The sequence below is a fragment of the Felis catus genome, chromosome C1 (assembly GCF_018350175.1).
Source record: "Felis catus isolate Fca126 chromosome C1, F.catus_Fca126_mat1.0, whole genome shotgun sequence".
In the NCBI taxonomy this organism is placed as follows: Eukaryota; Metazoa; Chordata; class Mammalia; order Carnivora; family Felidae; genus Felis; species Felis catus.
The window spans coordinates 10,766,346-10,791,703 of NC_058375.1; the positions used below are offsets into that span (position 1 = coordinate 10,766,346).

The 25,358-nt window shown below is 56.5% G+C and overlaps 1 protein-coding gene across 6 annotated transcripts in view; it reads left to right on the forward strand.

Annotated features, from left to right (window-relative positions):
- Positions 1–25,358, forward strand: part of KAZN (kazrin, periplakin interacting protein) — a 1,126,623-nt gene that overhangs the window by 955,879 nt on the left and 145,386 nt on the right. The window contains exon 1 of one of the 6 annotated variants that reach the window (XM_023260042.2): positions 4,714–5,147. The exons of 3 other annotated variants lie outside the window; for them this stretch is intronic. In XM_023260042.2, the coding sequence (XP_023115810.1) occupies positions 4,940–5,147 (208 nt within the window). In that variant the 5' untranslated portion in view covers positions 4,714–4,939. Of the gene's footprint in view, positions 1–4,713; positions 5,148–9,999; positions 10,383–25,358 lie in introns of those variants that run through there. 2 more of the 6 variants (XM_023260043.2, XM_023260041.2) reach the window with 2 other exon arrangements.

Genomic DNA, 25,358 nt, shown 5'->3' on the forward strand with positions numbered 1-25,358 from the left:
GTCTGACTTAGTAGCAGTGGGCGTGTCCCTCCAGCCTCCTCCAGCCATGTCCCTCCGGCCCGCTTTTCAAGGGCTTACCCTGTGCCCGGCACCATTTACAGCTCCATATGTGCATTTTATCAGTGAAACCCCCCACCCACAACCTCTGAGGTGGTAGCCACGGTCCTCCCCATTTTAAAGATGAAGCACCTGAGGTTTCCAGAGGCAAATCGTTTGTCCCTCATCATGTACCTGTGTGTGTCAGAGCTAGGATTCGAGGCCTGGGCGCCCGGGCGCCCAGCCTCCCGGGGTGGGGAGCCTCCAGTGTGGCCCCCAGTGACCCCCGCCTCCTGGTAGTCATGCCTTCCTATAACCCCTCCCACGAAACGAGGGCAGGACCTAGTGACTCACTCCTAATGAACACGGAAAAGGTGATGGATGTCCTGTCCAACGTGAGGTTACAAGGAGGCCGTGGCGTCCATCTGGGGCACACTGTCTCTTGCCCTTTCTCAGAGCCCCGTGACAGGAGCAAGCTGCAATTCTGTGTGTGGCTCTGTGAGGCGTGGAGGGCGGCCAGTGGCCAAGAGCCAACGGGGAGCTGAGGCTTGCAGTCCGGCAGCCCCTAAGGAGCTGACTCTTGCAAGAGCCACAAGAATGAGCTTGGAAGTAGATCCCACCCAGGTAGAGCCTTGAAGTGACCGCAGCCCCAAAGGCTACCGCGGCTGCCACCCTATGAGAAGCCTTGAGCCACAGGCCCCCAGCTCAGCCACGCCTGGATTCCTGACCTGCAGAAGCAGAGAGATAATAAATACCGGCGTGGTTTGTTTTTTTTTAATGTTTATTTATTTTTGAAAGAGAGAGACAGAATGTGAGCAGGGGGAGGGGCAGAGAGACAGGGGGACACAGAATCCAAAGCGGGCTCCAGTCTGTGAGCTGTCAGCACAGAGCCCGACGCGGGGCTCGAACCCATGAACCGCGAGATCATGACGTGAGCCGAAGTCGGGTGCTCAACCGACCGAGCCCCCCGGGCGCCCCAATACTGGTGGTTTGAAGCTGCAAAGTTTGGGGGTGATGTGTTATACAGCAACAGACAACTAATGCACTTGCTTGTCACTCCTAGTGACATCCACACAGCCATCATAGAAAGGACAGAAAAGACCGGCTCAACTGTAGAGGGCAGAACTGGCAAAGCCCTTTTACATCCACTAACCCAGCTCTTCATCCCGCTTTTGCCAGTGAGGGGCTGAGACAGAAGGAGCCTTTCCCACAGTGCCACGCAAGCTAGCGGGGACCTAATATCCCTGCTGAGGGCTCCAGACTCCCTGGCAGCATTCCGAGGGTTACAGATAAACCTGTGCGGATTCCTGGGAATCCAGAATTGCCACTTTGTCTTCGTTGCAGGTGTTTGGAGAGAGCACAGTAATGTTGGCTGGAAGATCTTAGTAAAATCTCCTCTACAAATACTAAAAACATCGCCAAGAAAAAAAAATACCTGAAAAATTCCAGTGGATTCAGATACTCAACTTCAAGCATGTATCAAATATAGCGAGGCCTTTTAATACAACGTTTCTGGTCTTCCTTCCTTAAATCAAATGTATCTTGTCATCTTTTCCTGTGATCTAAGGGCAGTTTCCCTGGAAGCCAAGGGATACTTTGAATGGGAACCGTGCTGATCCCTAGCATCCCTGCCCCGGCCTCCTTTTGTGTTTTCTTCGGCGGCACCCCGTTGACATCCTGAGATCAGGGTCATGGGGACACTGGCTGGCCTCAGAGCTCAGAACCAGAGCATCCTCCACCCCCCTCTGGCTGACTGCCCATCCCCCCACCCGATTTCCCACTATGCCATTGCTCCTTAATTAGTTTTCTGGAGGAATGGATGGGGAAGTTCCTGCTGCCTTTCCCCACCCCCAGATCCTCCCTTCCTGCTGCCTCGCAGAGGCCCGACACAACGTACCCTGGAGGACGGAATGAGCCAAACCCCGGGCTCAGCTGCCTCCAACATCCATTCCCAGCATCCCCCAGAGAGGCTGGGAAGATCTTCTGGGAGGAGAACCAGCTAGGTAATTTGCAGATCCCAGTGCAAGATGAACGTGCGAGGCTCCTAGTTCAAAACTAATTAAGGATTTCAAGGCGATGACAGCAGAGCATTCACCCAAGAGCAGGGCCCTTCTGAGGTCGCACACTCAGAAGCTGGCTCCGTCTTGGAGTTTCCAATAAAAACCGCCCTGGAGTTATCATTCCTGGAGGGCCTGCCCAAGTGCCCAGGGCAGACAATGGGTTGTCACTTGGTTCTTGGACCTCCTGTTGCAGAACTGAGCAGAAACGTCCCCCTGGGTCCAGGGTGTCCTCATAATGAGAAACATACCTCAAGGAAGAAACACCTCCCACCCGAGGCAGATGGTTTTCTGGAAGGCTGCAGGCCGTCACTGGTGCCAGAGGTTTGCCTTGCTAGCAGAGTTGCGAGTGGGGAGACAGAGAGGCTGACGCTGCCTGGGGGAGGCCTGGGCCGTCGGAGGACCCCCAGAAAGTGAGGGAAGGTGGGTGCGACTGCCATCTGAAGTCCTGACCCTGAAAGTGGGGAACACAGACACACAGACACAAGCACACACACGCACTCACACACACAGCCAGGCCAAACTGTGCTGAGTAAGGGAGAGCCGCGGAAATCCCCCAGGGCTGTGGGCTTGAGAAGTGGCTTGGGTTATTGAAATGTAAGTAGAAAGCATGTGCAGACTTCTGAGAGGTCACGGGGGGGGGGCATAACGGTAGCAGTGAAATGAGCACGTGTAGCCAGTGGGCTACATAGAAACTTCTAGACATGTTTACTTTGTTGTTCTTTCTCCATCCTCTTCTTCTTCTCCTCTTTCTTCTTTGTAAGTTTTAAAGAGTTGTCCACATTTTGAACTTAGGTTACACATAAAAAATTCATATTTCTAATAGTTCTTTTAAAAAACACAACAGCACCCCTGGTGACACCAGAGCCACATTTCTGCATGACAGCAATCTACGGCCTCCTCTCCAGGGAGGCTGGTGGCTTCCTGTTTGCCACAGTCCCCACCGCTCCCTAAAGTCTCCCTGACACTAAATCCAAGTGGCAAGTGCTCCGTATTTAGGCTTGTGCTGCTGTTTTCTTGTCGTGGAATTAAGAGGAAATTGCATGTTTCCATCAAAAGTGGGAAGACAGACGCAGAGTTCCATGTACTTCAAGAAATACGGGAAGGAGAATGTTTCTCTGTGGAAGTAAATATCCTTCCTATGGGCTTAATATGCAACACGTGTCTAAGTCAAAAGACTACACTGGTCACTGGTGTGACCAGTGGTGGTCAGTTTCCTCCCCTTAGAGTGGTGTGGGTGTTGAGGGTAGTTTTCTCCCCTGGCTGGGGGTATCACCAGCATTTGATGTTACTGGTCAGCTTTCCAGTGGGAAGCCGGGGTTCCAGACAGGGGTCTGAGGCAGGCCAGTTTCCACATCATGGGAGGAGGGAGGAAGACGTCGGGTGTGGAAGCTGGGAAAGCCACGATGGGTGGTGGCCAGATCACAGTGCTTGCTCCGGGGCAGGGTTCCTCGCCCACAGACAGGAAAGTGACCCATGAACAGTTTTAGAGACTTGGGGGCGGGGGTGGGGGTCGGGAAATAGTTTGTTTCCCACAGCTTGTTGGAGAGGCATATGCCAGTGACCTAGAAATTCCCAGAGCTCAGGCCTGGGCCCATGGGAGCCACAGGTTAGAGAGCCAGGCCTGGTGCATGCTGCCTGGAAGGGGAGGCCGGGGACATCACTGAGAGTGTGTGAGTTCTTGCCTTGTTCTTGCTATGTTGCCTCGGTTCCCCATGTGTACAATAGGGGGGGAGACTGGACCTGCTTCCTGGGGCTGCGGGGAGATAATTAGTCCTTCTAAAGAGCATCATAATCCCCAGATCAAAGGGGGCTGGGAGCTGCAAACTCATTTTACAGCAAGCACTGCCAGCCACTGGTGCACCCACTCCAGCAGTCAGGTTTAGGTTTGCAGACCCAAGGTGCCACCTCCTAGGGGCTTGGCTGGCTGAGTAACTGCAACCCTCCCCCCCCCCCCACTCCCGGGGTCCAGGCCCTGGCCTTCCCTGGGAATCACCTCACCTGCCTCCTGGCTCTGGCAGAGGGGCATTCAGAAGCATCTGGCATGGTGGACAGGGTGAGAATTGCGATGCCTCATTTGAGAGATGGGGAAACTGAAGCTCAGGGAAGTGAGATGCAGACATACCCGCCCCCCCCCACGCCTGGTCGGTCACACAGTACAGGTGAGTGCAGGAAATGTCCCAGGGCCACCACCCCTTTCCCTGTCCACTCGTGCTGCCCTCTCCTGGTCGGCTATTGGGACTTCAGCTCCTCAGCAAGGCTGTCACAAGGGTGTCGGAAGAGTGGAGACATCGGCAAACCGGCGTACCAGGCAGCCGTCCCCCAGATGCCCGCACTCTGGGCTTTCAGAGATCTTGGTTCAGGCCTGTCCCCCTCCGACCCGTGCGCCACTGGCTGTCGTTCTGACCCGCAGTCTCTCCAGAAATGACCATGTTGGGGGATGCGCCGAGCGTCCCCGGAACCGGGCCACGAAGCGCTCGCCGAGGCCGTGGGGCGAGTCCCGGCGCCGCCGAGGGGCCGGAGGCGGGGCCGGGGGCGGGGCCGGGGGCGGGGCGGGGCGAGCGGCCTCGCCAGCCCGGAAGGAGCGGGAGGCGGAGCCGCGGGAGTGAGGGCCGTTCCCACGTGAGAGGCGGGCGGCCGAATTCCTCGCGTGCGGCGGCCGCGGACTGCCCGGCGTCGGCCGGACGGAGAGCCCGGGTGCGGCGCGCGCGGGCGGCCGGCGGCCGGCGGGGACGGCGCTTGGCTGCGCCCCGATGCGGCGGCGGCCTCGGAGGCTGTGAGCCCGGCGCCCGCCGTCGGAGCCCCCCGCGCCGCCGCGGCAGCGCCCCCCTCCCCGGGCACGCGGCATGCGGGCGGCCGACTCGGGCACCTGGGAGCGCGTCCGCCAGCTGGCGGCGCAGGGCGAGCCGGCGCCTTCCTGCGGGGCGGGGGCCGGGCCGCCGCGCCCCCCGGGGCCCGCAGCTTGCGAGGCGGGTGCGGACGCTGCGCGGCCGGCCGACCGGCCCCGCGCCGGGGCGCCCTCGGTTCGAGCGGATGGCGACTGCAGCCAGCCGGGTAGGTGCGCGCGGAGCGGGGCGGGGCGGGGAGGGCGGCGCGGCCGCAGGCCCGGGGAGCCGCCGAAGCCGGGCGCGCGGGGGCGCTCCGGGCCGGGAGCGCCGCGCGCGGGTGGCAAAGTTCTCGCCGCGCGCCGCGCCCCCAGCGCGGGGAGGGGCGCCCGGGGAGACGCGCGGGACGCGGAGTTAGTTCTGCGGCGCGGGGGCGGGGGTTTCGGGGGTCGCAGCTCTCCGGCCGAGCCCCCGAGCGAGCTGCAGAGGGAGGTCAAGGCCACGCCTGCCGGAGTCGGCGAGATCCCGCGGCGCCTGGAGGGAGACCTTGCTCTGGGCGGGCCCCGCGACTTTCGTGGGAAGCGTGGGAAAGGGGCCAGCCCCGCACGAAGTTGGGGCAGCCCCTCTCCGGCCGCACCTGTAAACCCACCTGGCAGCCCCGTAAAGGGCCAGGAGAGCCCTGCTCTCCTGCTGCCCCTCGGAGAGGAAAGTGATGAATTGCATTTGCCGGGAGGGTAGAGATTTCTCTTACGTTTGAAGGACTGATGCGGAAAGAGATCGAGGCGGTGCAGACACAAATTAAATGCGTATCATGGGCTAATCTGACCCCAGCTGAGAACCGCGTTTTAGTGTTAAAATGTTCGGAGTAGGTGCAGCCCGGTTCATTATGCTCCTGTCTCAGCTGCCCGCCACCCCGTCCCGGCAAGTTATGTCTGGGCGGGGGGGGGGGGGGGGGGGGGGGGGGGGTCCCACCGAATCCCTGGATCCCCTTGACTCTAGAGGAGGAAGAAATTTAGATGGAAGATGAAGGGCTTCCAAGAAGTGTCTGTCACCATCAGTTTGAAGTTTGAATACTTTTTCCAGGAAAAAATGGGGGTGGAGGGAGTACAACATGATTATTCATTGTTTCTTGAATACCTGTTGTGTTCCAGTAATTTGCATGCAGTGTCTCCTTAAAATTTTATCACAACTCTGGGAGCCAGGCTGTGTTATCTCCATGAAGATAAGGACAGAAAACGCAACTTGCCCAAGGTGCCATGATTTCAGATTTTCTGTCAGTTGACAGTAGAATGCCTCTCCCAGACAGCAAGCTTAACCAGCTGGGAAACACCAGGCTTATTTACCTAATAATTATTTCTTTCCTATGAGAAAAAGCCAGCAGCAAGGCCCCCTTAATTCCAGGCTGCCTGTGCTGGTCTCCCAGGGAGACAGAGTCCTGAGTATCACAGTTGTAGCCACAGGAGCTGGGACCACTGACCTGCTGAGCTGCCACTGGTGTCCTGGAGCCCCTGAAGTCTTGGCTCACCAAGGGTCTAGAAAAGAGACACTGAGCCCTGGAGGTAGCTTGAATCCCTGAACCCTTGGCCTCGGGGCTGGGCCTGTTGGAGACAGTCCCACCTCCTCCCCAGTTGCACAGAGCAGTTAGAGAAAAGATAGCTTGCTATAAAACAGAGCACAGATGCGAAATACAAGCAGATAGAGCTCGGGCAACTTGTTTATCTTTTTGAGGCTCCGTTTACCCATTTGAAAAGTGGCGGATGATACAAGGGTCAACTAACATTCTGATGACCCGAAAGCTGGTGTCTGCAAAGCACCTTGCCTCGTTCCTAGTTGACGCATAGTAAAGGCTGGTTGTCAGCTTCCCTTGTGGGGCACCTGTCAGTGCCCCCGTTGACTCGGTTTCCCATTAGGATGTGATGCTGTAGGTTCCATCTCCACCCTCCTGAACTGTGCCAAGATGAGGTTTGTCTTGTGTGTGAAATACCTCGGGGATCCAAGGCTGACTGTTGTGCTGCGGGGAGGGGGGGGGGGTTGTTATTATGTAAAAGTGTAGGAGATGGCTGGGTGGAGACAGGTCTGTTTACTTTGTGTCTACAAAGACTCCGTTTGTGTATTCATAATAACAATATCCTAATGATACGGTGTAGCTGAGAAACGCCGGGTCTCCAAGGCCTTGGGGGGGGGGGGAGGTTGTTCCAATGGCCCTCGTGGTGTCCCTTTAGGGCAGAGAGCAGTGGAAATCTTCTGATTTATAGATGGCATCCCTGGCGCGAAACAGGATCAAGCCGGCGGCTACACCAGAAAGTTTTGAGTTCTCTCCACTCCACCACCCACCCTTCACCCTCTTCCGGGGCCCGGTTCTTAAAGGTCATGTGCAGTTTCTGAGAACTTCCGTGCCGGCTGGGCATTGAGGCTGGCCTGCCATGGACGTGGATGTTTGAGAATCCACGAATGGTTTGAGACATTGGCTGCTATTAGGGGTTTTTCCTCTGGGAAGCAAATGAGAGCTCTTCTGGCTTGGAACCGCAAGCTGAAATTACTGTTGAAACAAACATTTTAGCCAGGCTGTGAGGTGACTAGTCCCAGGATCTCTGCCCATCGGTCTCCAGCTGCACGTAGTTGCCCTGTTGGATGACAGAGTCTGGGAATTGGCACGTTCAGAGGTGTGGGGGAGGGGTAAGGGAGAGGGGATGCTGGCTTGGCAGGCTGGAAGCCTGGACACCTTGACATTGCTCACGGAGGGTGCCCTGAGATCAGGAGGGGGACAGGCTCTGTGCCGGTGACAGCCCTGGCCTCCAGAGTGGGGCCAGTTCTAGGGGAGGTGACCGTTTTCAGGCTCAGGACCAGAGCAGGAGAGGCAGAGATGAGACACGCACTCAGTCCGCACCTGGTTCTGCCTCAGATCTGTGTGACCTTGAGAAACTCGGTAACTCAGTTTCCCTGTTTGGCACCGTGGGACTAACTCCATGTGAGGGGAGGTCACCCAGACCCCCCGCAGAGTAAAGCAGGTGCTCCCTGAAGCTTCTTAGGCTGCGGTGTGAATTCTTTCCATCTTTGGCCATGCATCCATTCAGTCACATTTCTTGAGCAACTACCGCGGCCACTGTCGTAGCTGCCAGGGATACAGTAGCAAAGGGGACAGCCGCAGCCCGTTTCCATGGAGCTTCTATCGTGGGAGGAGATTTCCAGCAGGCACGGGAGCACAAGATGTGTCAGGAGATGGCCAGTGCTGTGCAGAAAAGTAAAGCCAGGTGAGGGGTTAGCATGATGGGAGCGGGTGCTGGGTAGCATCTGGGCAGCGGGGTCAGAGAAGGGAGTGAGCTGGGTCCCTAAGGCGAGAGGGTGTTCGCCCTTCGGCTAAAGGCACCGCCAAGCCATTGTTTCAGAGTTGTTGGTAAGTTAGTAAATTTGGAGACTGGACAGCGTATCTGTCCGCATCTGAAGCCAGCCAGACCTCGAGGCCCAGTTCAGAGGCCGTTGCCTCCTTAAGCGTTTCTCTGAACCCCAGCTTTCAAAAGCCGCAGGACCTAATGGCTCCTCATCCAGCCTCTACCTTTTTCATTAGTCATTTGCGTTCTTATCGCCTCTTGCCCCTCCCCCTCACATAAAGCACCCCCTGGCCGAGGGCACCAGGCCCTTGTGGATCTGGGTACTGGCTCTCACTGCTGTCCTGTACCCTCCTGGGGGCCGGTGATGATACTCACCCAATGGGGTGCTCTGTCTTAATCAGTCCTCCAGGGACCCCAGCCGGGAGGTGCAATCGCCCATCCCGGTCCACAGGTGAGGAGACTGGTGCTCAGGAAAGTTTAGTAATTTGCCCGAGATCACACAGCTGGTAGGTGTCACAGCCAGGATTTGACGGTGGGGTCCCAGGCTGAGGACCTCAAAGCGGTGTGGAAAGACCTTGTGTTGATGTTTAAGACGCAGAGCCACATGAGGTTTCAGGTCCGTTTTCTCTTTAAATTTTTATCTTTAAAAAGAGGGGGCGGGGGTTGTCCTCTCCTTGACTTTCCTTGTTTTAAGCAACTCAAGCATTTGCTTATCTTTGTGCCTTTAGCAATTTCAGCAATAGATTGGTCTTGTGTTATCCCTTCTGTAAAGGGTCTCTGCTGGGTTAGGGGTGAGATTTCAATCTCCACCTTGGAACCGGGGATTCTCTTAGAAAGCCAGCCACCAGGACCACAGGGTTTAGTGTGGACATCCTTGGCGACCTGAGCGGGACAGAGACTGCCGAGGCTCGGGGGTGAAAGTCACTGCTCTTGAACACCATTCCCATTGGTTTCCCCGGGGAGATCCCCTGCGGGCCAGCACCCTCACCCCGGGTGACCGCTCAGCGAGAAGGATTGCGCTTTGCTTCTGCCAGGACACTTGAGGACAGGGCACCAGCTTTGGAGTCAAACCCACCCTGGTTACTCGCTTCTGCTTACTACTAGCTATGTGTCCCCAAGCAAATGATTTAAGATCCCAAGCCTCAGTTTACCCATCTATTAAATGGGATCATACCACCCACTTCGGAATTGTCGGACAGGAATCTGTGTGGTTGGCATCCTTCATACACTCACGGAGCCGGATGCCACAGGAGGGAGGAGGTTTCCCGTTTATCCAGAGTCCAAACAAATCGATTGAGTGTGTATGTGTGTGTAAACTTCTTAAACGTTTTGAAGCGTGAGATACTGGGATTTGATGAGATCGGGTGATTCCAGAGGACTGGTGGCTGGCTCATTTGGCCTTCAAATTTCCATAATAGTCATTATGCCTGCTTTGCGTTCCTTGTAACATTCCAATCGAGTTTACTGGAGGATATACCAGGACCCTCTAGCCATTCTGAAAGATGAGTTTAACCCCCTTAAGCCATTTCAAGAGTCACAGAGTGCATGGTTCAAGGAAGACGGCAAACATGAGCCTGGACCCCAGCCCCTCCCACCCATCCGGTGGCCAGTTGACAAAAGTAGCAAATCAGATACATAGGTGTTTACCCGGATTTTAGCCCGGGCAGATAAGCACAGCCAACATATCATTAAAGCTGTCCAAAGCAGCCGCCGTGGGGATGCTGTGTTTGCTGTGGGTCACTAAGGGCTGTAAACACTCCAGAGAGGTTGGCAGGCTGTGTTTACAAGGTATGTGTGCGTGTGCGTGCCTGTGTGTGGAGTTATTTTTTATGAATTCACTCTCCGTAGATGCACTTCATGTTGCGTGCGTCCGATGAGTGCCTGTCCGGGAGGGGAAAAGTCAGGAATGACTCCTGTTCTAAAGGACCACCCCTTCCGTGCCCCTTGGGGCAGCCACCCTGAAGGTGGGGACTTCGTGCTTTCTCTTGTCTGCTGTTGGGATGCCCTCAAGAGAAGCCAGGTGGAGGACCTGGGTCGTGGCCATTCCTCTGAGCCCTTGGCCAGTGCCAGTGGCCCCAGAGGTGCTAGAGCAGACCCGGATTTGGAAGAAATTAACGGCCAGAGAGGTGCGACAGGTGGGTGAGTCCTGAGCTCTGAGCTGAGGGGACGCTACGCCCGGGCTAAGGAAGAGGGGAGCTGGTGGGTTCAGTGACGGCGACCGTCCCAGTGCTCCCTCCATCTGTGCGCTGGGCTTTGGGGACCACTGCGGGGAACACCCACCACCTGGGAGCCTGCCTGCAGGTGCCAGCAGCCTCATCTGTTGTTGCCGCCCGGACTCGGAGGCTGGCTCAGGCTCCCAACTAGTTTGGGCTGTGACTTTATCACAGGTGTTGAGTGCGTTCGGTACCTTTTAATCGTACAGAAGCTTCAGAAAGTTCTCCCTGGGGGCCTGGAGAGAGGTGAAAACAACAGGTGCCAGTTCCTTCCCGGACTGCACGGCTCTGCCTCACCGGTGCCCTGGTAACTTTGAAGTCCCCCTGTGCCCAGGCAGGGAAGAATGTGTATTTCCGGTTTGGGGAAGGTCCCTTGAATGGCGAAGAAGTGTTTGTTCAGGGCCACCCAGGAGCCGAGCACTTTGTTAGCTGCACTCCTGTTGGTCTTGTCCTACCCCCGTAAGGCAGCCTGGCATTCCTCCCCATCCTAAAGGTGACACAGCTGGGGCTCCTGGGTGACTCAGTCGGTTAAGCATCCGACTTCGGCTTGGGTCGTGATCTCACGGTCTGTGAGTTTGAGCCCCGCGTCGGGCTCTGTGCTGACGGCTCGGAGCCTGGAGCCTGCTTCGGATTCTGTCTCCCTCTCTCTCTCTGCCCCCCCCCCCCAATAAATAAAACATTTTAAAAAATTAAAAAGGTGACCCAGTTGAGGCTTCAAAGCAGATAAACAGATTGTAGGAAGTGGCTGTTTGAGGACGTCACACTCTCTGCCCCAGGACCATTGCTTCTCACTGCCGTTTTTCCTTCACCAGCTGACGATTCCTTGAGGGCCGCCAGGGCACCAGGCAGAGGCTGTGCGGCTGGGTGTCACGGGCTGGGTGTCATGGGATGCCCTCCCTGACATCTTTGACGCTGGCTTCCAGTCAGCCAGAGGCATTTGGAAGCGAGGGCCTCTGGGGCCCAGGGCCACTCAGCTGGCTCCAGGAGACGACCCTGCTCCCCTGCCCCGGCGAGAGTCCAGAGCAGCCAGCTGACCCGTGACAGGAGGTCCAACCCAGGCAGAGTCCCCAGAGGGAAACAGCAGCAGGGATAGAGTCCGTCACTCTCTACGAAGTGAGGAAACCGAGGCCCAGAGTGAGGAAGGGACCACACTGCACGGTGCCATGTGGATTCCCGGGGCCAAATATCAAGACCCCCAACTACACGTGATACCTTGGCAAAGCTGGGAACTTACCCTCTTGACCTCCTTCCTTAAAGGGGGTTTCAGCCTGAGGATCACAGGGGTCCGAGGTAGGCTCCGCCTCTATTCTGCCTGAAGTGCTGGAGAGGGGGCCTGGGAATCTGTGTGTTTATGGAGTGCCCTGGGTGATTCTGATACGAGGGTTCCACGGGCCAGACTTTGAGAACCTCTCTGCCCTTTGCGTTTCTGGGATTGGGTTAATTTTAGAGTGAGAATATTAGCAGGCCGAGCACTCTGGTTTACCCCCTGCATCCCGACATCGTCCTTGGCCGCACCCTGCTCCCTCCCACAGGTGTCCCCAAGTGGACAAGAGGCACATAGACACCCTAGCCAACTCTCCCTCTTTCCCTTCCTAGCCCACGCGCCCCTCCCGCCCCCACCTGACCTTCTCCGAATCTGTTAGAAAGAGGCACGTGCTAGTCTGTCTCGTGCGCTCCCAGGATCGGCCAGCGGTGAGAAAGCAACCAGAGTAAGACTCTCTTTGCTCAGATCTCCCCACCCCGCTCCCCACACCGTCACCAGCACGCCTGTGCCTTCCGCTCAGCTGCTGTTCCTTCTTCCTTGAGTACCTCGGGGCGGGGGGAGGGGGCCAGGCACAGGGCAGGGCGCTGAGCGGGCAGAGGGGGACCGCACGCTCGGCCTAAAGAACCTCGGTTCATCCAGATCCTTTAGACTTGGGACCGAGCCCAGTCGGGGCTCAAACTCACCATCCACGAGATCTTGACCTGAGCTGAAGTCAGACGTTCAACCCACTGAGCCAGCCAGGTGCCCCTCTGGCACTTTTTCATCATCCCAAACTGTGTACCCACTGAGGAATAAGTCCCCACCCGCCGCTCCAGCCCCTGGTAACCCACCGTTCTGCTTCCCGTCTGTGCGTTTGCCTCCTGTAAGCACTTCATACGGTAACTGGAGAACCCTGCACTCTCAACGGACTGTCCATCCTTGTCCCTGCACTGCCTGTCCTGGAACCGCATGTGGAGATCCCCTGGCCCCGGTACTTTATCTCTAGTGTTCTTTCCACTCCTTCCTTGCAAACTCGACCACCTCATATGTGTGCTGGGAAGCTCTAGGAAAGAAGTAAATTCAGTTGCCTTTTCTCTGGGATTAAATCCAGTCTGTTGTTAATGCCTCTGCCGCTGTGATGGGTTAAGCATATACCTTTTTTGTTGGGTTGGTTTTGTTTGGTATCACTTTTCTTGAAGGGGAGTTGCTTGGGCTTCTGTTAGTTGGTTTTCCTTAGCATACTCGTGATGCCTAAGCTCTAACTACTAAGGGCTACTCATCACGGTGGGGAGTCTAGCAGCCAACCAGAAGGAAAAAGAACCATCCTCTTGGGTTCTGGGGCAGACATGGAGGCCAAACTGGACCACCTCCTCCCACCAGCAGGTGCACGGGCTCTTTAAGTGTGGGGTAGAAACGTCGCTCTCGGCGGAGCCTCCCCTCTCTCTTACACCCTGAGAAAGATGGTAGAGAAACCCCTTTTTATAGAAAGGGAAAGAGAGGCAGACACGTTGTGATCGCTCCAGGCCAGAGCTCTCTGACAGAACTTTCTGCAAAGGTGGAAATGTTCTAGATCTGTACAGTCCCATATGGTAGCCACTGGGTTTAAAATGTAGCTAGGGTGACCGGTGAACTGAATTTCAATTTTTTTCAAATATTTTTTTTAAGGGGGGCTGGGGACAGAATCCCAAGCAGGCTCCGCACTGTCAGTGCAGAGCCCGATGTGAGGCTCGATCTCATGAACCACGAGATCATGACCTGAGCCGAAATCAAGAGTCAGGCGCTTAACCAACTGAGCCCCCCCGGTGTCCCCACTTTTTATTTAATTGCAAAAGGCTCCGTGCGGCTAGTGCCTACTGTATTGGGTGGCCCCGAGTCAGGGCATGGGACTACAGATGTTTCTGGGGCTCATCGAAGCTCGCAAAGCCTGAGAAATGTATTTTTCCACGGTGCCGCTCTGATGCTCCCACGCCTCTCCCTGTGGCCCAGACTGCCTGCATCAGAATCACTCAGAGCCTAAGTTCCTGGGCCCCCTCGCAGACGTGGACAGTCAAAAATATCCAGGGAGGAGCCCACAGATCTGCATTTCCAACAAGTTCCCTCCTCTGCCTGGTGATCCTGACCCTCTCCGAAGCGTGAGGACCAAGGCCTCCCAACACCTTCACCTTTACTTGGCGTGGCTCTTCCCAGCCCCCGGTGACCCATCAGCACCCCTGTGCTTCTTCCGCCTCCCCCCATCCCTCATAACCACATGCTCCAGGCCGGTGGTTCCCAAGATGGGGTGCCAAGACCAGCAACATCAGCCTCACCCGAGAACCTGTTACAGGTGCGAGTCTCCGCCCCCCCCCTCAGACCTGCAGAATCAGAAACCGGGTGGGCCCAGCAATCTGGGTCTTAATAATCCCCCTGCGGTGATGCTGATGCAGATACGGCATGGGACCAATCACTGAGCAGCACTGCTCTGGGAAGCTCCTTCTGCTTGAATCCGCCAAATCCCCTCTCCCGTCTCCTCCCTCTCCCTGCCCCTTCCACCTCCCCTGTTCTCCGGCCTGTTCTCTCCCCGTCTGTCCAGAGCCGTTGAGACCCTTCCACACCTGGGGGCTACAGGCTGTGTGGCTAGATGATGTATTGCCTTTCACAAGGGCCTTTGGGGATCCTGGCCTTACCCGAAGGGTGGCCATGACGGGGATGTCATAGGTGAGGCCAGCAGGACAGCAGCCAACAGCACCCCAATCCCCACCCCGTCTCCCCACGTCCCAGGTGGTGGCTGCCGTTCACCCTGGGTCAGAATCTCGGAAGAGCAGAGGGCCAGATGGGCCCGTTTCCCTGGGGCCCCTAGAGCCCCTCTTGGGGACGAGGGCTCTGGTGCACGCCCCCCCCTTCACGTCCATTGGCCCAGAGGAAAGCGGCACAGCGCACGGCCGTGCTCGACAGACAGCGCTTGTGTATTTCATGTCTTCCCGACGTGCAGGGAAAGCGAGGAAGCTGGAGGCCAGAACGTCACACTGGCCCCGTGACTTGCCCACCGTGGTCACTCGCGTCCGAGCCTCAGTTTCCCCGTTCCAGGAAACGAGAGTCATAGCGTCAGCCTGGCTCGGCTCCCACGCCTGTGGTTTGCCTGAGCCCACGCTATGCAACAGCTTTGTAGTGTCCGAGCCCCTGACAAATGGGGTTGGCCCCGCCGGCAATCTTTTCCCTCTTTGGTGCCGGTGCGGCCAGACCTGTGCCTCAGGTGACCAGCTCATTCTGGACTGCCAGAACTCTCCCGGTCTCCGCATTGAGGTCCCACGCCCTGGGACACCCCTCGGTCCCCTGGCGAAACAGGACCGTCGGTCACCCTCTCTGTACCCCCAGTGGCTTCTTAACACTTAGCTGTGCCAGCCGTACTTACCTGCTGCTGCTGTATCCGACGAGCGATCCCCCCCACCCCACCCTTGCACTCTCCGCAGCTAAGGTGTCCCCTGCCTGGCCTCTGACCCCTCTACCTTCGCTCGCCTTTCGGTGCTGTTCTCTCCCAGCTCATTCACGTCTCTGGGCCACAGCTGAGGGTCAGGATGATTGTAGCCGAGCACCTTTACTAAGTCAAATCTGCCCGCTTTTTTTTGCTTAATTACTCACTGGATGCATACTCCTCTGACTGGGTGCCTGGTGTTGACAAGCTGAGCCAAGCCAGCTCTACCGTCCTGGGGCTTACAGTCTGGAGGGGAAGGGTTCTGTCTAGAACCTTTAACTTGAACCAGAAGGATGGCCTCCCTCAAGCTCTCCCCAGATCTGCCAAGGCTCCTGGTTCACCCACCTGGCAGGTGTTGAGTACCTGCTCTGGCCTGGACTTGGGGCTGGGACCCACGGACGTCTGACAGCCTCTCTTTTGACTCCTGTCGAGGAGCTCAGAGCCTCCTCACTGTCCCACGAGCCAGCTGGCTCACTCCCACCCCCCGCCTTCTTGCTTCTGTTACCGTTCCACCCCGCACTGACTTCCGAGTTTTCCACCTCGTTCCGGGCCCCCGACCCTTCTGCAAAAGCCTTTCTTGTTCATTCCACCTGCTCTGTGCTTTGTCCTTGCATTGCCATAGGCGTATGTCATTGGAGCACAGGGTAGCTGTGGCAGGTCCTGCATGAGCATTTCTCGACTGTTACCCTGGGCTCTCTGAACTGTCATCTCCAACGGGGCGGGGCCATAGGGCACTTGCACCTCTGTCTCCCTCTGTTCACCTGGAGCACAGAGCAGGGCTCCAGGAAATGCTCCAAGGCGGGGGGGGGGGGGGGGGGGGGGGGGGGACACGTGCGCGTGAATATTTGAGCTGGAAGGACCTTAGGAGAAATCTAATCCTGCTGACATTGACACACCTTTGGCTGAGCCTCACCCAGCAGGTCGGGCACACCTGGAGAGCACCTGCGGCCTCACCAGTAATTGTCAGGCTTTTGAGGGGTTAGTAAACACGTCCCTCTTTTCTGGAGCCGGCTGAAAGCTATCGGCAGGAATGGGACGGGTGGAGATGGTGACTTGGGTTGTGCCTTGTGGGCAACCCCCATCCCCCCCACACCCCTGCACTGAATTTCGTTCTCAGCCTCCGACTGAGCTGTAAGCTCAAGAGTTCATTTGCTTTTACGCTTGCCCTCGTCCTTTGTGTCATCTGGTCACCCTGTAAACAAGTGGACAGTTTGTGTTTCAGTCTCTAGAATCATTGCGGGGGGGTGGGCGGTGCCTGGGTGGCTCAGTTGGTTGAGCGTCCGACTTTGGCTCGGGTCATGATCTCGCGGTTCGCGAGTTGGAGCCCCGCGTTGGGCTCTGTGCTGACAGCTCAGAGCCTGGAGCCTGCTTCGGATTCTGTGTCTCCCTCTCTGCCTGTCTCCCGTTCACACTCTCTCTCTCTGTCTTAAAAATAAACATTAAAAAAGAAAAAAAAAGAATCATTGAACCTGTAGAGCCCCTGAAGTTCTTTTCTTTTCTTCATTTATCCTGTGAATACTTGGGGTGCACCTGCCTGGATCAGAACCCTTAAGTAACAGGGATACAATTGTAGATAAAACACAAAACTGCTCAAAACACAGTCCTCCCCGCTGGCCTGAAGTCAAGGATATTTTCAGAGGATGAGACACCGAAAATTCTTCCTCTGTTTTCGGTGTCGTTGAACATTTCCTAAAATGCCTTTCTGCTTCCCCACCTTGGTCGCAGGGCCAGTGGGGCCCGGGCGACTCCTTTTTTGGCATTGGGCTTCTGCAGACTTTCCGGTGCTAACTCAGAGCCTGCGCGCCTGGGACGGCTTGTTGTACTTGGCCCCACAACTTTCCCTGTCTGGGTTCAAGACAGTGAGAATCCATTGCGTGCATCACCGAGTCTTGTCCTTGCTTCTTTGTCCTCAGACGTAAGCCAGAGCTCTAGTTAAGTGGGCACCTGAGCTGGCCGGGACCCGGTTAGAAGACTTTGGTTGTGTGTTTGGGCGCCCGTTGGGGTGTTTCGAGGTGGCCTGCAGCAACTCTTACCTCTCTTCACGCCAGGCTCCTGGAGTAGGCATCAGGGACTTCCCCCAAAAGGCCGTGTGTCCCCGTGCGACCTCCTCTCCCAGGGTGATCGGGCCTGGCCCTGCCGACCTCTAGGCCAGAGCCCCGCCCTCGTGCTGTCCCCGAGCCAGCTGCGCCTTCCTGCTTCCCGGGCTGACTCGCTGATCCTGTTCACTGGGTCCTTTTTCAGAGACTCGCGGTTCGCCAGGCAGATGAACCAGTGTTCTGAGCAGTGCTTAGAGGGACTCATGCTTCTCCCCCCTCTCCCGTGCCACCCGGGACGCTCCCTGCAAGGTGTGCCGTCCCTTGGGAACACGCGGGCAAAAACCATGCAGGGGAGCCCCATCCGGGGACTCCTGCTTTGCAGGGTCGCCTACACCAAACAGCCCAAATCAGTGAGGTGCATGAGTCACCCCATTTTGCAGACGAAATAACTGAGGCACAGGGAAGTAAAGAAGCTTGTTCCAGGCCACAGAGCCGGGAGGCAGAGAAAAGCATTCAACCCGAGGTCCAGCTGGAGTCCGGCTGGCAGTAGCCATTACTCTCCTGTCCCCACTGCCATGTACCTTGTGGGGTCACTTGCGCCCATCCTCAGCAGTGGCATGGCAGAGTCTGAAGTGAGCGGTGACGGGGGGACTTTATCCCTTGAAAGGCCGGGCACGCCCCTCCTGTCCAGGAGCCCCACCCCTGCCGAAGAGCTCGCCGTGGCTGCCTCCCGGGGCTGGGCTGGCCCCTAGTAAACTAGGAGGGTCGTGGGCCAGCTCTGTATACTCCAGCCCGAGGCTCAGGTGTGGGTGAGCTCTGCGCAGGCGTCCCGGACAGAGGGTTCTCTCCCAGGGCTGTGGGTTTCCCCGCTGCTCTTGACCACAACACGTGAAAGATAACAGAGTCTGCAAGAGGGTCCAGCGACTTTCCCACGCACCCTGTGAGGCCGGGAGGCGTGCTCACCATCATTCAGAGCGGCATCTGCGGCTCGGAGAGGCCCTTGCTTACTGCTCAAAAACTTCCCGAGAAAACTAACTTTGTATTGTATTGTTTGTACTTCCTCTTGCTTTCCCACCACCTGCCCGGAGAGTCATGTAGTTGCAGGGCTAGTTGAGTTGCAGATGATAGAAACACCACTGGAACGGACTCACTGAAAGGAAAAGCAACAGCTCCCCATAACTGAGATGGTCAGAGGTAAGCCCGGCTTCAGGGGTAGCTGCATCCAGGGGCTCAAACGATGTCATCTCCCAACTCTCCTTTTGTCTGTTGGGGCTTTATCCTTTCTGGTGGCAAAATGACCCCTAACAAGTCTAAGCAACATTTACCTTTCTAGGTTTCCCGTCAGTGCAGAAAGCCCTTCACTCCCAGTATTTCCGGAAATCCCGGGGCTGATCGTCATTGGTTTAGCTTTAATGACGTGACAGCTCTAAACCAATCACCTGGTCCGCTGGCCTAGAATGCATTGACTGGCCAAGCCCAGAAGTGCACCCTTCTCTGGAATCAGGTGGGGCAGGGGTTGTGAGCCCCCAGTGAAATGCACAAGCCAAAAGGAGGGTGTCAGCCAAAGGCAAGTCAAGGAGAATGTTCATCCCTGGCAAATGCGGGAGCTGACCCCTGCGGAGCATGAGATGAGTTCCTTCAGCAGGTACGTGTGTGTGTGTCCCGCGCTAGGTGCCATGGGGTTGAAAGGAAAGCCTTAGATGTGGACCCTGTCACTCAAGGATTTTGCAGGTTTTCTTGAACAGCTACCCTGGGCCAGGCCCTGTTGTACACCTCTGTGGAGGAGCTCGGTTCTCTCTTCTGTTAAGAAGTCATTCTTTCTCTTGTTTTTCCTCCTTCTCTCTAAGGACCAGCTAGAGAGTTGCCACCTCTCAGCTTCCTTGTCAGTCTCCTGGTCATAGGTAATTAGGACTCTGCCTGCTTCTCCCTTCCATCCCTCTGTTTATACCTCTTTTGTCACCCCTGTCCCAGGTGGGCTTTCACAAGGACCCGGGCATCTGTTGGCTTCCTGAGCATGGGGGTGGGGTGGGGTTGATCCGAGCACACACACCCACCCACCCCAGTGTGCCTGCACAAATGCGTGATGTGATGTTCCCATTGCCGGCCTCCTGCTGCATCCCTGATGCTGCTGAGCGCACTGAGGGCAGTGACAACAGCTGGTGCTTTGGGCACTCCAGATAGCATCTGGCTTCTCTCAACCTCCCCATTGGGAGTCAGATATTCCAGGCCGCATGTGGCGCTTGGCCATCTCCCTGGAAAGCACGGATTGATTCCCCTTAGAGATGACCTGAATCCATACCCCGCAGGCAGATGCTGCCTTCTCACAGCAAGGCAGGGAGTGGGCAGCCCAGGAAGGTAAGAATTTAGAAAAAGGGATGGTTAGCTTGCCTCTGTGCCTGGCATTGTTTAGGGTGTAGGTGCTGGCTCCACATTTCCTTTGGTATCTGCCCTTTGGGGGAGGGTGAGCCCCCCCACGAAGACAAATACCTGGACCCGGGGCTCTGAATGTGGGGACACTGGAGGGCGTGTACCAAGTGCCTGGGGCCATAAAGCCAGACCGCCTGTGTGCAGATGGTTTCAACAGTGGGGACCTTGAGCAAGCTTCTCAGTCCTTCAGTTTCTTCATGTGTAAATTGGGGGAACTACCAACTGGGGGTGCTGTCCCTCCCTGGTAGAGGTTTTGCGGAGATTCACCGGGATGACTTAATGCACCGTGTTTAGCATGGTCCTTGACACATAGTAGGTGCTCAGTAAACATCATTTGTATCAGTTTTATACCAAAATGGGTGCTGGAGAGATACGAGGCTCACGGGAGAGATGCCCACACTGCACAAACCTAGGGTCAATGATCAGCGGGAGATAAAGTCCGTAGGAGCAGAGTGAGGTCCTGCCTGGCAGGTCCTGGCAGCAGATTGTCAGGGCTTCCTGAGACTCAGGTTCCGCATCCTGCCGTGGAAATGGCAGAAGCCACCCTGCAGAGCCTGGTATACAGCAGGTACTTGATAAGGAAAGCAGCTGCCTTATTCGTAAGCCATCTCAAATGCGTTGCAGGTGTTTATTAAGCACGGGGTTGGCGATGGCGGTACCAGAAGCATCTTCCCAAAGGATCGGGTGTGTGTTCGTGAGCCTGTTGGGACTTTGAGAGTGTGGGCAATGACTGACCCTTTAGCCTGGTTGTCTGTGGCATATGGTTGGAGTCAGGGCGCTGTGGCTGAGCAGTGATGATGGGAGGTCCATGGGGAGCACAGGCCGTGCGTGAAGCCTGTAGTCAGAGGGAATGTGAGTCGGCCTTGGGGAAGGCCTGGGGCTTGATTCCTCTTTGCAGCCTCAGGGGTGCCAGATTCCCAGGACGGTCGCTGAGCCTTCGCCCAGCTCCGCATCCTTCGGGGAGCCTTCTGCTCCCGCCACCGCGGGTCCCGCCAGGAAGCCCCCCAGTGCTTCAGGTGTGAGGAGGTGCCTACCCCACGGGACTCTAGTCAAAGCTGGGCTTGTTGTAAGGACACGACAGGCAACCTCAAGAAGTCCAAGGCTGGCCGCGTGGGGTCCGGACATGAACGCTGGGAGCCTGCGGCAGTGCCCCCTCTCCGTCCCGCCCCCTTCCTCTTCCCACCCAAGGGCTCCCCCTAGCGGCCTTCCCCGGCTTAATCCTCTGCTGTAGCCTGGGTCTCTTCAATGCCCTGGCGACAGAGAATCTCATTGGCCCCTGCCTAACCAATAGTTGGGCACACCCTGGGTCAGGTGACTCTTCCGGCCCAATCAGCTGCAACTATCGTGGGGTGGGGGGTGGGTGGGTAGGGTACCTGGCCTATGGAGTTGCTTCCTTCCAGATTGTGGGAAAGTAGTTAACGTAGAGAATTGGGGGCAAGGACGACAAATGGCCTCCGAACGTCCAGTGCAGTGTGTTCCTCCTGCTCTTGACTGCCTTCCGGGACTGGAAACTCACTTCCTTCCAGGCAGCCCCTACAATTTTTTGATCGGTTTTAAGCATTCACTCCCCTTTTTATAGAGCCCCAAGTCGATCTCATTGTAGCATCCACCTGTTGTCCCATGTCCTGCCACGTGAAGATCTAACACACTAAATCTATTTCCTGGACCTGATAGGCCCTCTGATGCAACTACATGACTCTGTGCAGATGGTAGGAGAGTTAAGAAGCAGCAGAAACAATACAAAGTTAGTTAGCTCCATGGTACAGGACCCCGTACACCCTACCGCACTAGCTTCGTTTCCCCAGATGTCTTTCTTCCCGGTCAGGCCAGAGCAGATTGTGCTGGAGGGGCAGGGGGAGGACAGGGCATCTTGCCTTGATCCGCCCAGCTCGACCAGCCTCACATCTCTCACTCCCCACCGGGAGCCCTTTTTGACAATAGATGAGAGCTGCTGCTCATCCAGCAGGAGGATGTTCCCCATGCTGAGCTGTGTGTTCCCGGCTCTCCTGATGTTTGTTTCAAGAGGACTCAGGAACCTGAAGACTTCAGTGGCGCCCACTGGGAGCAAGGCTGGGAGAGGGGCAGCTAGAAACCCCACCGGATGCTGTGAGGACAGGCGAGGACGGCACAGTAGCCTGAGCCAGGCCAGGGCTGTGGAGTTTGGATGCCATTCCGCTTTTCTGCAGCCCACCCCGTACCACCCACCCCCGTGCCGACAGCTCCTAGGTCAAAAGGAACCGAAACATCCAGTGACAAGTTCACACACTCCTTTTGCGGTCGATTAAGCAGCATCCGTGGCCAGATAAACAGCGCTTGCCCCTTGGCAAGAGCGTCCTGTGAACATTTACATGTAGCCAAGAGATTACAAAAAGAGGAAGACAGAGGTGGAGGAGAGAAGCGATACGTTACTTGCGGACCAGTTGAAAAAGGGGATTGAATTTGTGCCTGGAAATGTTGGCGTCAGCTGCCCGTCGGCCAGGCCAGGCCAGCCGGGGTGGGGCTCTGGTCCACCCCACCCCTCCCCCCCCCGCTCAGCTTCCCCCAAATTAGCTTTTTGCAGGTGTGCACCCAGAGAAAATGCTAATTTGGAAGGAGATTTATAGCTTTCTCTGGAGATCAGGGGCAGGAACAATTTCCTGGGCAGTGAGGTTATCCCGGGTTAATTTCCATGATTACTGAAAGAATCTTAGCTGAACGTTCTTTGGCCCTGCCCGTGGCCCTTGCCGGATGCCACGCTGACCGTTCACCTGCGGGAGAACCCGAGGGGTGCTGTCCCTTTGTCCCCGGGCCTCCTGGGTTGGAGGTTCATCGTCCAGGGCCTTGTGGATGAAGAATAACCAGAGCTCGCGTTGGATTTTTTGTTTGTTTTTGGTTTTGATTCCTGGAATGTCTGCAGCTATGTGCCCTCCACCCCCAAAGGAGTGACCTCACTGGCCTGGCTGGTGACCAGCCTGCCGTTCCAGGGGGGAGCATGGCAGCACGCCCACAGGACACAGAGCTTTTTCTTATTACAAGTTGAATTACAGTGCAAACACCTGCATTGTAATTGTTAGGACACTTACTTCTTTATTCGGCCTACTTTCTGCTGCTTTGGCCAAGCATGGGAAGCAGCGCTTTGAGCATCAGCAGACTGCAGATGTGTGTTTTTTGTTTCGTTTTGGGTCCCCCGCTCCACCGATTCTGTATACCCCGGGGGCCCGTATCTCTTCTTCCTCCTCAAGCAGCCACGAGGGATCATGCCATTTCGGATGTGTCAGAAAAGGGGTCCCAACCTCAGGCCTGGGGCATCCCAGGATTGGTGTTGGCGGATGGGAAGAAGGAAGAGAAAAGACATAGAAAAGTTCAGTTCAAGAGAGTGGAGCAAGGGGAGGCTGACTTCGATAAGACATATAGACCGACAGAAAGCCTCTGACCTGCTCCAGGCCGTTCACCTCCGGGGTCTCTGCTGTAACTTGCATTTGTTCCTTTCTTCAAGCTGCGCACTGATTTTGCAGCAACAGACCTGCTATTTTCCAGTGGGTGTCATTTTCTCCCCTGGGGTGGGGGTGGGCAGGGGAGGGAAGGGTATGGAAGAGAGAGACTTCAAGGAGAAGCGTGTGTGGTCTCAAAAGCGCCTCTAGGCAAGAGAGCGTGGTCCTGTGCCCGGGAATGGGGGAGAGGGTGGCCTGATCTAAGGCATCCCTTGCCCTGGGCCCGTGCCCTGGGCCGGCTTCAGCGCCGGGGGCACTTCTTGGGCTTAGATCATGAGTCAGGGCTCTGCTAGGTGCTGAGGTATATAACACGTGACTCCTGCCAGGAGGTGCTCCAGAAAGAGTTGGAAGGATGTTGTTCTATACGAGATTTCCTTGTCTGCGTTGGCAGGATCGTTTGTGTTCCTTCCAGGAAAGCAGCCTGGGGGTCGGGGGTCGGTCACCATTGGGGAAAATTCTGCATCGTCTCTTGGCCCTCCTGCTCCTTCTAAGGGGTGCTGGGACTCGGTCACATGTTCCGTCGAAGCGGGTATGTGCCGTGCATGCGAGTGTGAGCGCGTGTGCGAGTGTATGGGGGAGGTGGGGGGTGGAGAGCCATGGGTTTTTTTTTTTTTTCAATTTACATTTTTCGAATAGTTTTCTCCTCTGCTCTCCCGAGAGACAGCGTGCGGAATGGAATCAGCGTTTGACCTTTGCGAGACGTTGGTGGAGTGGGCCAGGCAGACGGGGGGGGGGGGGGGGGACGTTTGGTGACAAGCTGGTGGCAGCTCAAAGCAGGAGTTCGAGTTGCATCTCTTTCCTTTTCAGTTCATAAACTGGAGAGAGTGAGGGTGGTGGGCAGCAAACAAGAGGGGGCTTCTTGTGCCCGGGCCTCTGGACTGGGATCACGTGGGCCACTCAGCTGGGCAGCCGGGAGCCCCACTCTGGAGACCTCTCAGCAGAGAATGTTCTGCAGGGGGGTCCGGGTCAGGAGTTTTCAGGAGAAGCCCCCCCGGGGACCCAGACCAGGTGGCCAGGCGGGGGCTGGTCTCCGAACCGGAAGGCAGTGGCCCCCAGAAGGGGGAGGGAACAAAAAGCACTGGCAGGAATGCGGCCGTCTGGCCTGTGCCGCGTCCCGTCCCTCTGTGTATAATCCCTGTACAGGGACAGCCACTCTTTTAATTCCCAGAGCCACCCTATAAGATAGGGACTGTGATTGCCCCATTTGACAGATGTGGGAACTGAGGCACAGGGAGGTTATGGAGTGGCTGGGACCCAGACCCAGACTGCCTTGCCACCGCGATGTTCCTAGCCACATAGACCATGCTGCTCGTCGGTCGAGGTGCCCGGCAAGTATCTGTCAGAACCAAAAGGCAGACAGGCAGGTCCTGTGTTGGGGTCGAGTTTTCCTGTGGGGGAAGAAGTTCTGTTCACAGGCATGGCAGTAACTCATTAGGGACTTGAGGTTGCCCTCCCCCCCCAAATACCCCACATTTTTCTGTCTTGATTATATGTTTGGTGCATAGACCACACTGCTCAAACTCCCCAGGCGAAATTAAGGGTGTTTTTCTAATCCGTTTTGTTCAGTTTTAGTCGTGGAGGTTGTAGCCTGATGGGAGGAAGGACATGGTTGTGGGGGCCCCGGTTGGTGCCCCGCTGTGAAGTGCAGGAATCCATTACCGCGAAGGCCTCTGGAGACAGGCTGGACCACTCTGGGATTGTGGGTACCCCCAGCCCTTCAAACAGCGAGGCTTTGGGGGGAGGCTGGGAGGACAGGAGTGCATGCAGCAGCCCAGAGAGGCAAGGTTGCACCCAGGAGTCCGCACGGGTAGGGAGGGAGGGGGCTGGGGAAGGTCTGAGGGAGGCAGGAGCTGGGCCCAGGCCTCACGCACCCCAGACTCCCTGGGTGAACTGGTTGAGGAGCTTGGGCCGAGAGGCTAATCCTTGGGCCTTGGGCTGACTGCCCTTGCGAAGCACAATAAAACCTATCACTGTCATCTTCCCAGGGGATTAGGATGAGACACATAACAGAAGTGAGAGCACTTGGAAGAAGTTAAAAGTGCTATATTCAGCTTAGCAGTATCAGGCCAAAGCACATAGCCTTCTTCGTGTGAAGACGCCATTTTGTTCCGGGCTAGGCAAAAGGCCTCCGTCTGGCCTCACTAGCCGCTGTCCGTTCTGTGCTTGCTTTGGAGTTATGTTTATCAGGACGTCCCAGTGGCACGTCAAAGAATGGAATCCTGGGAAGACGTATTGCAGGGGGAGCCAGGCAATGCAGTGACCGGGGCCCACGGC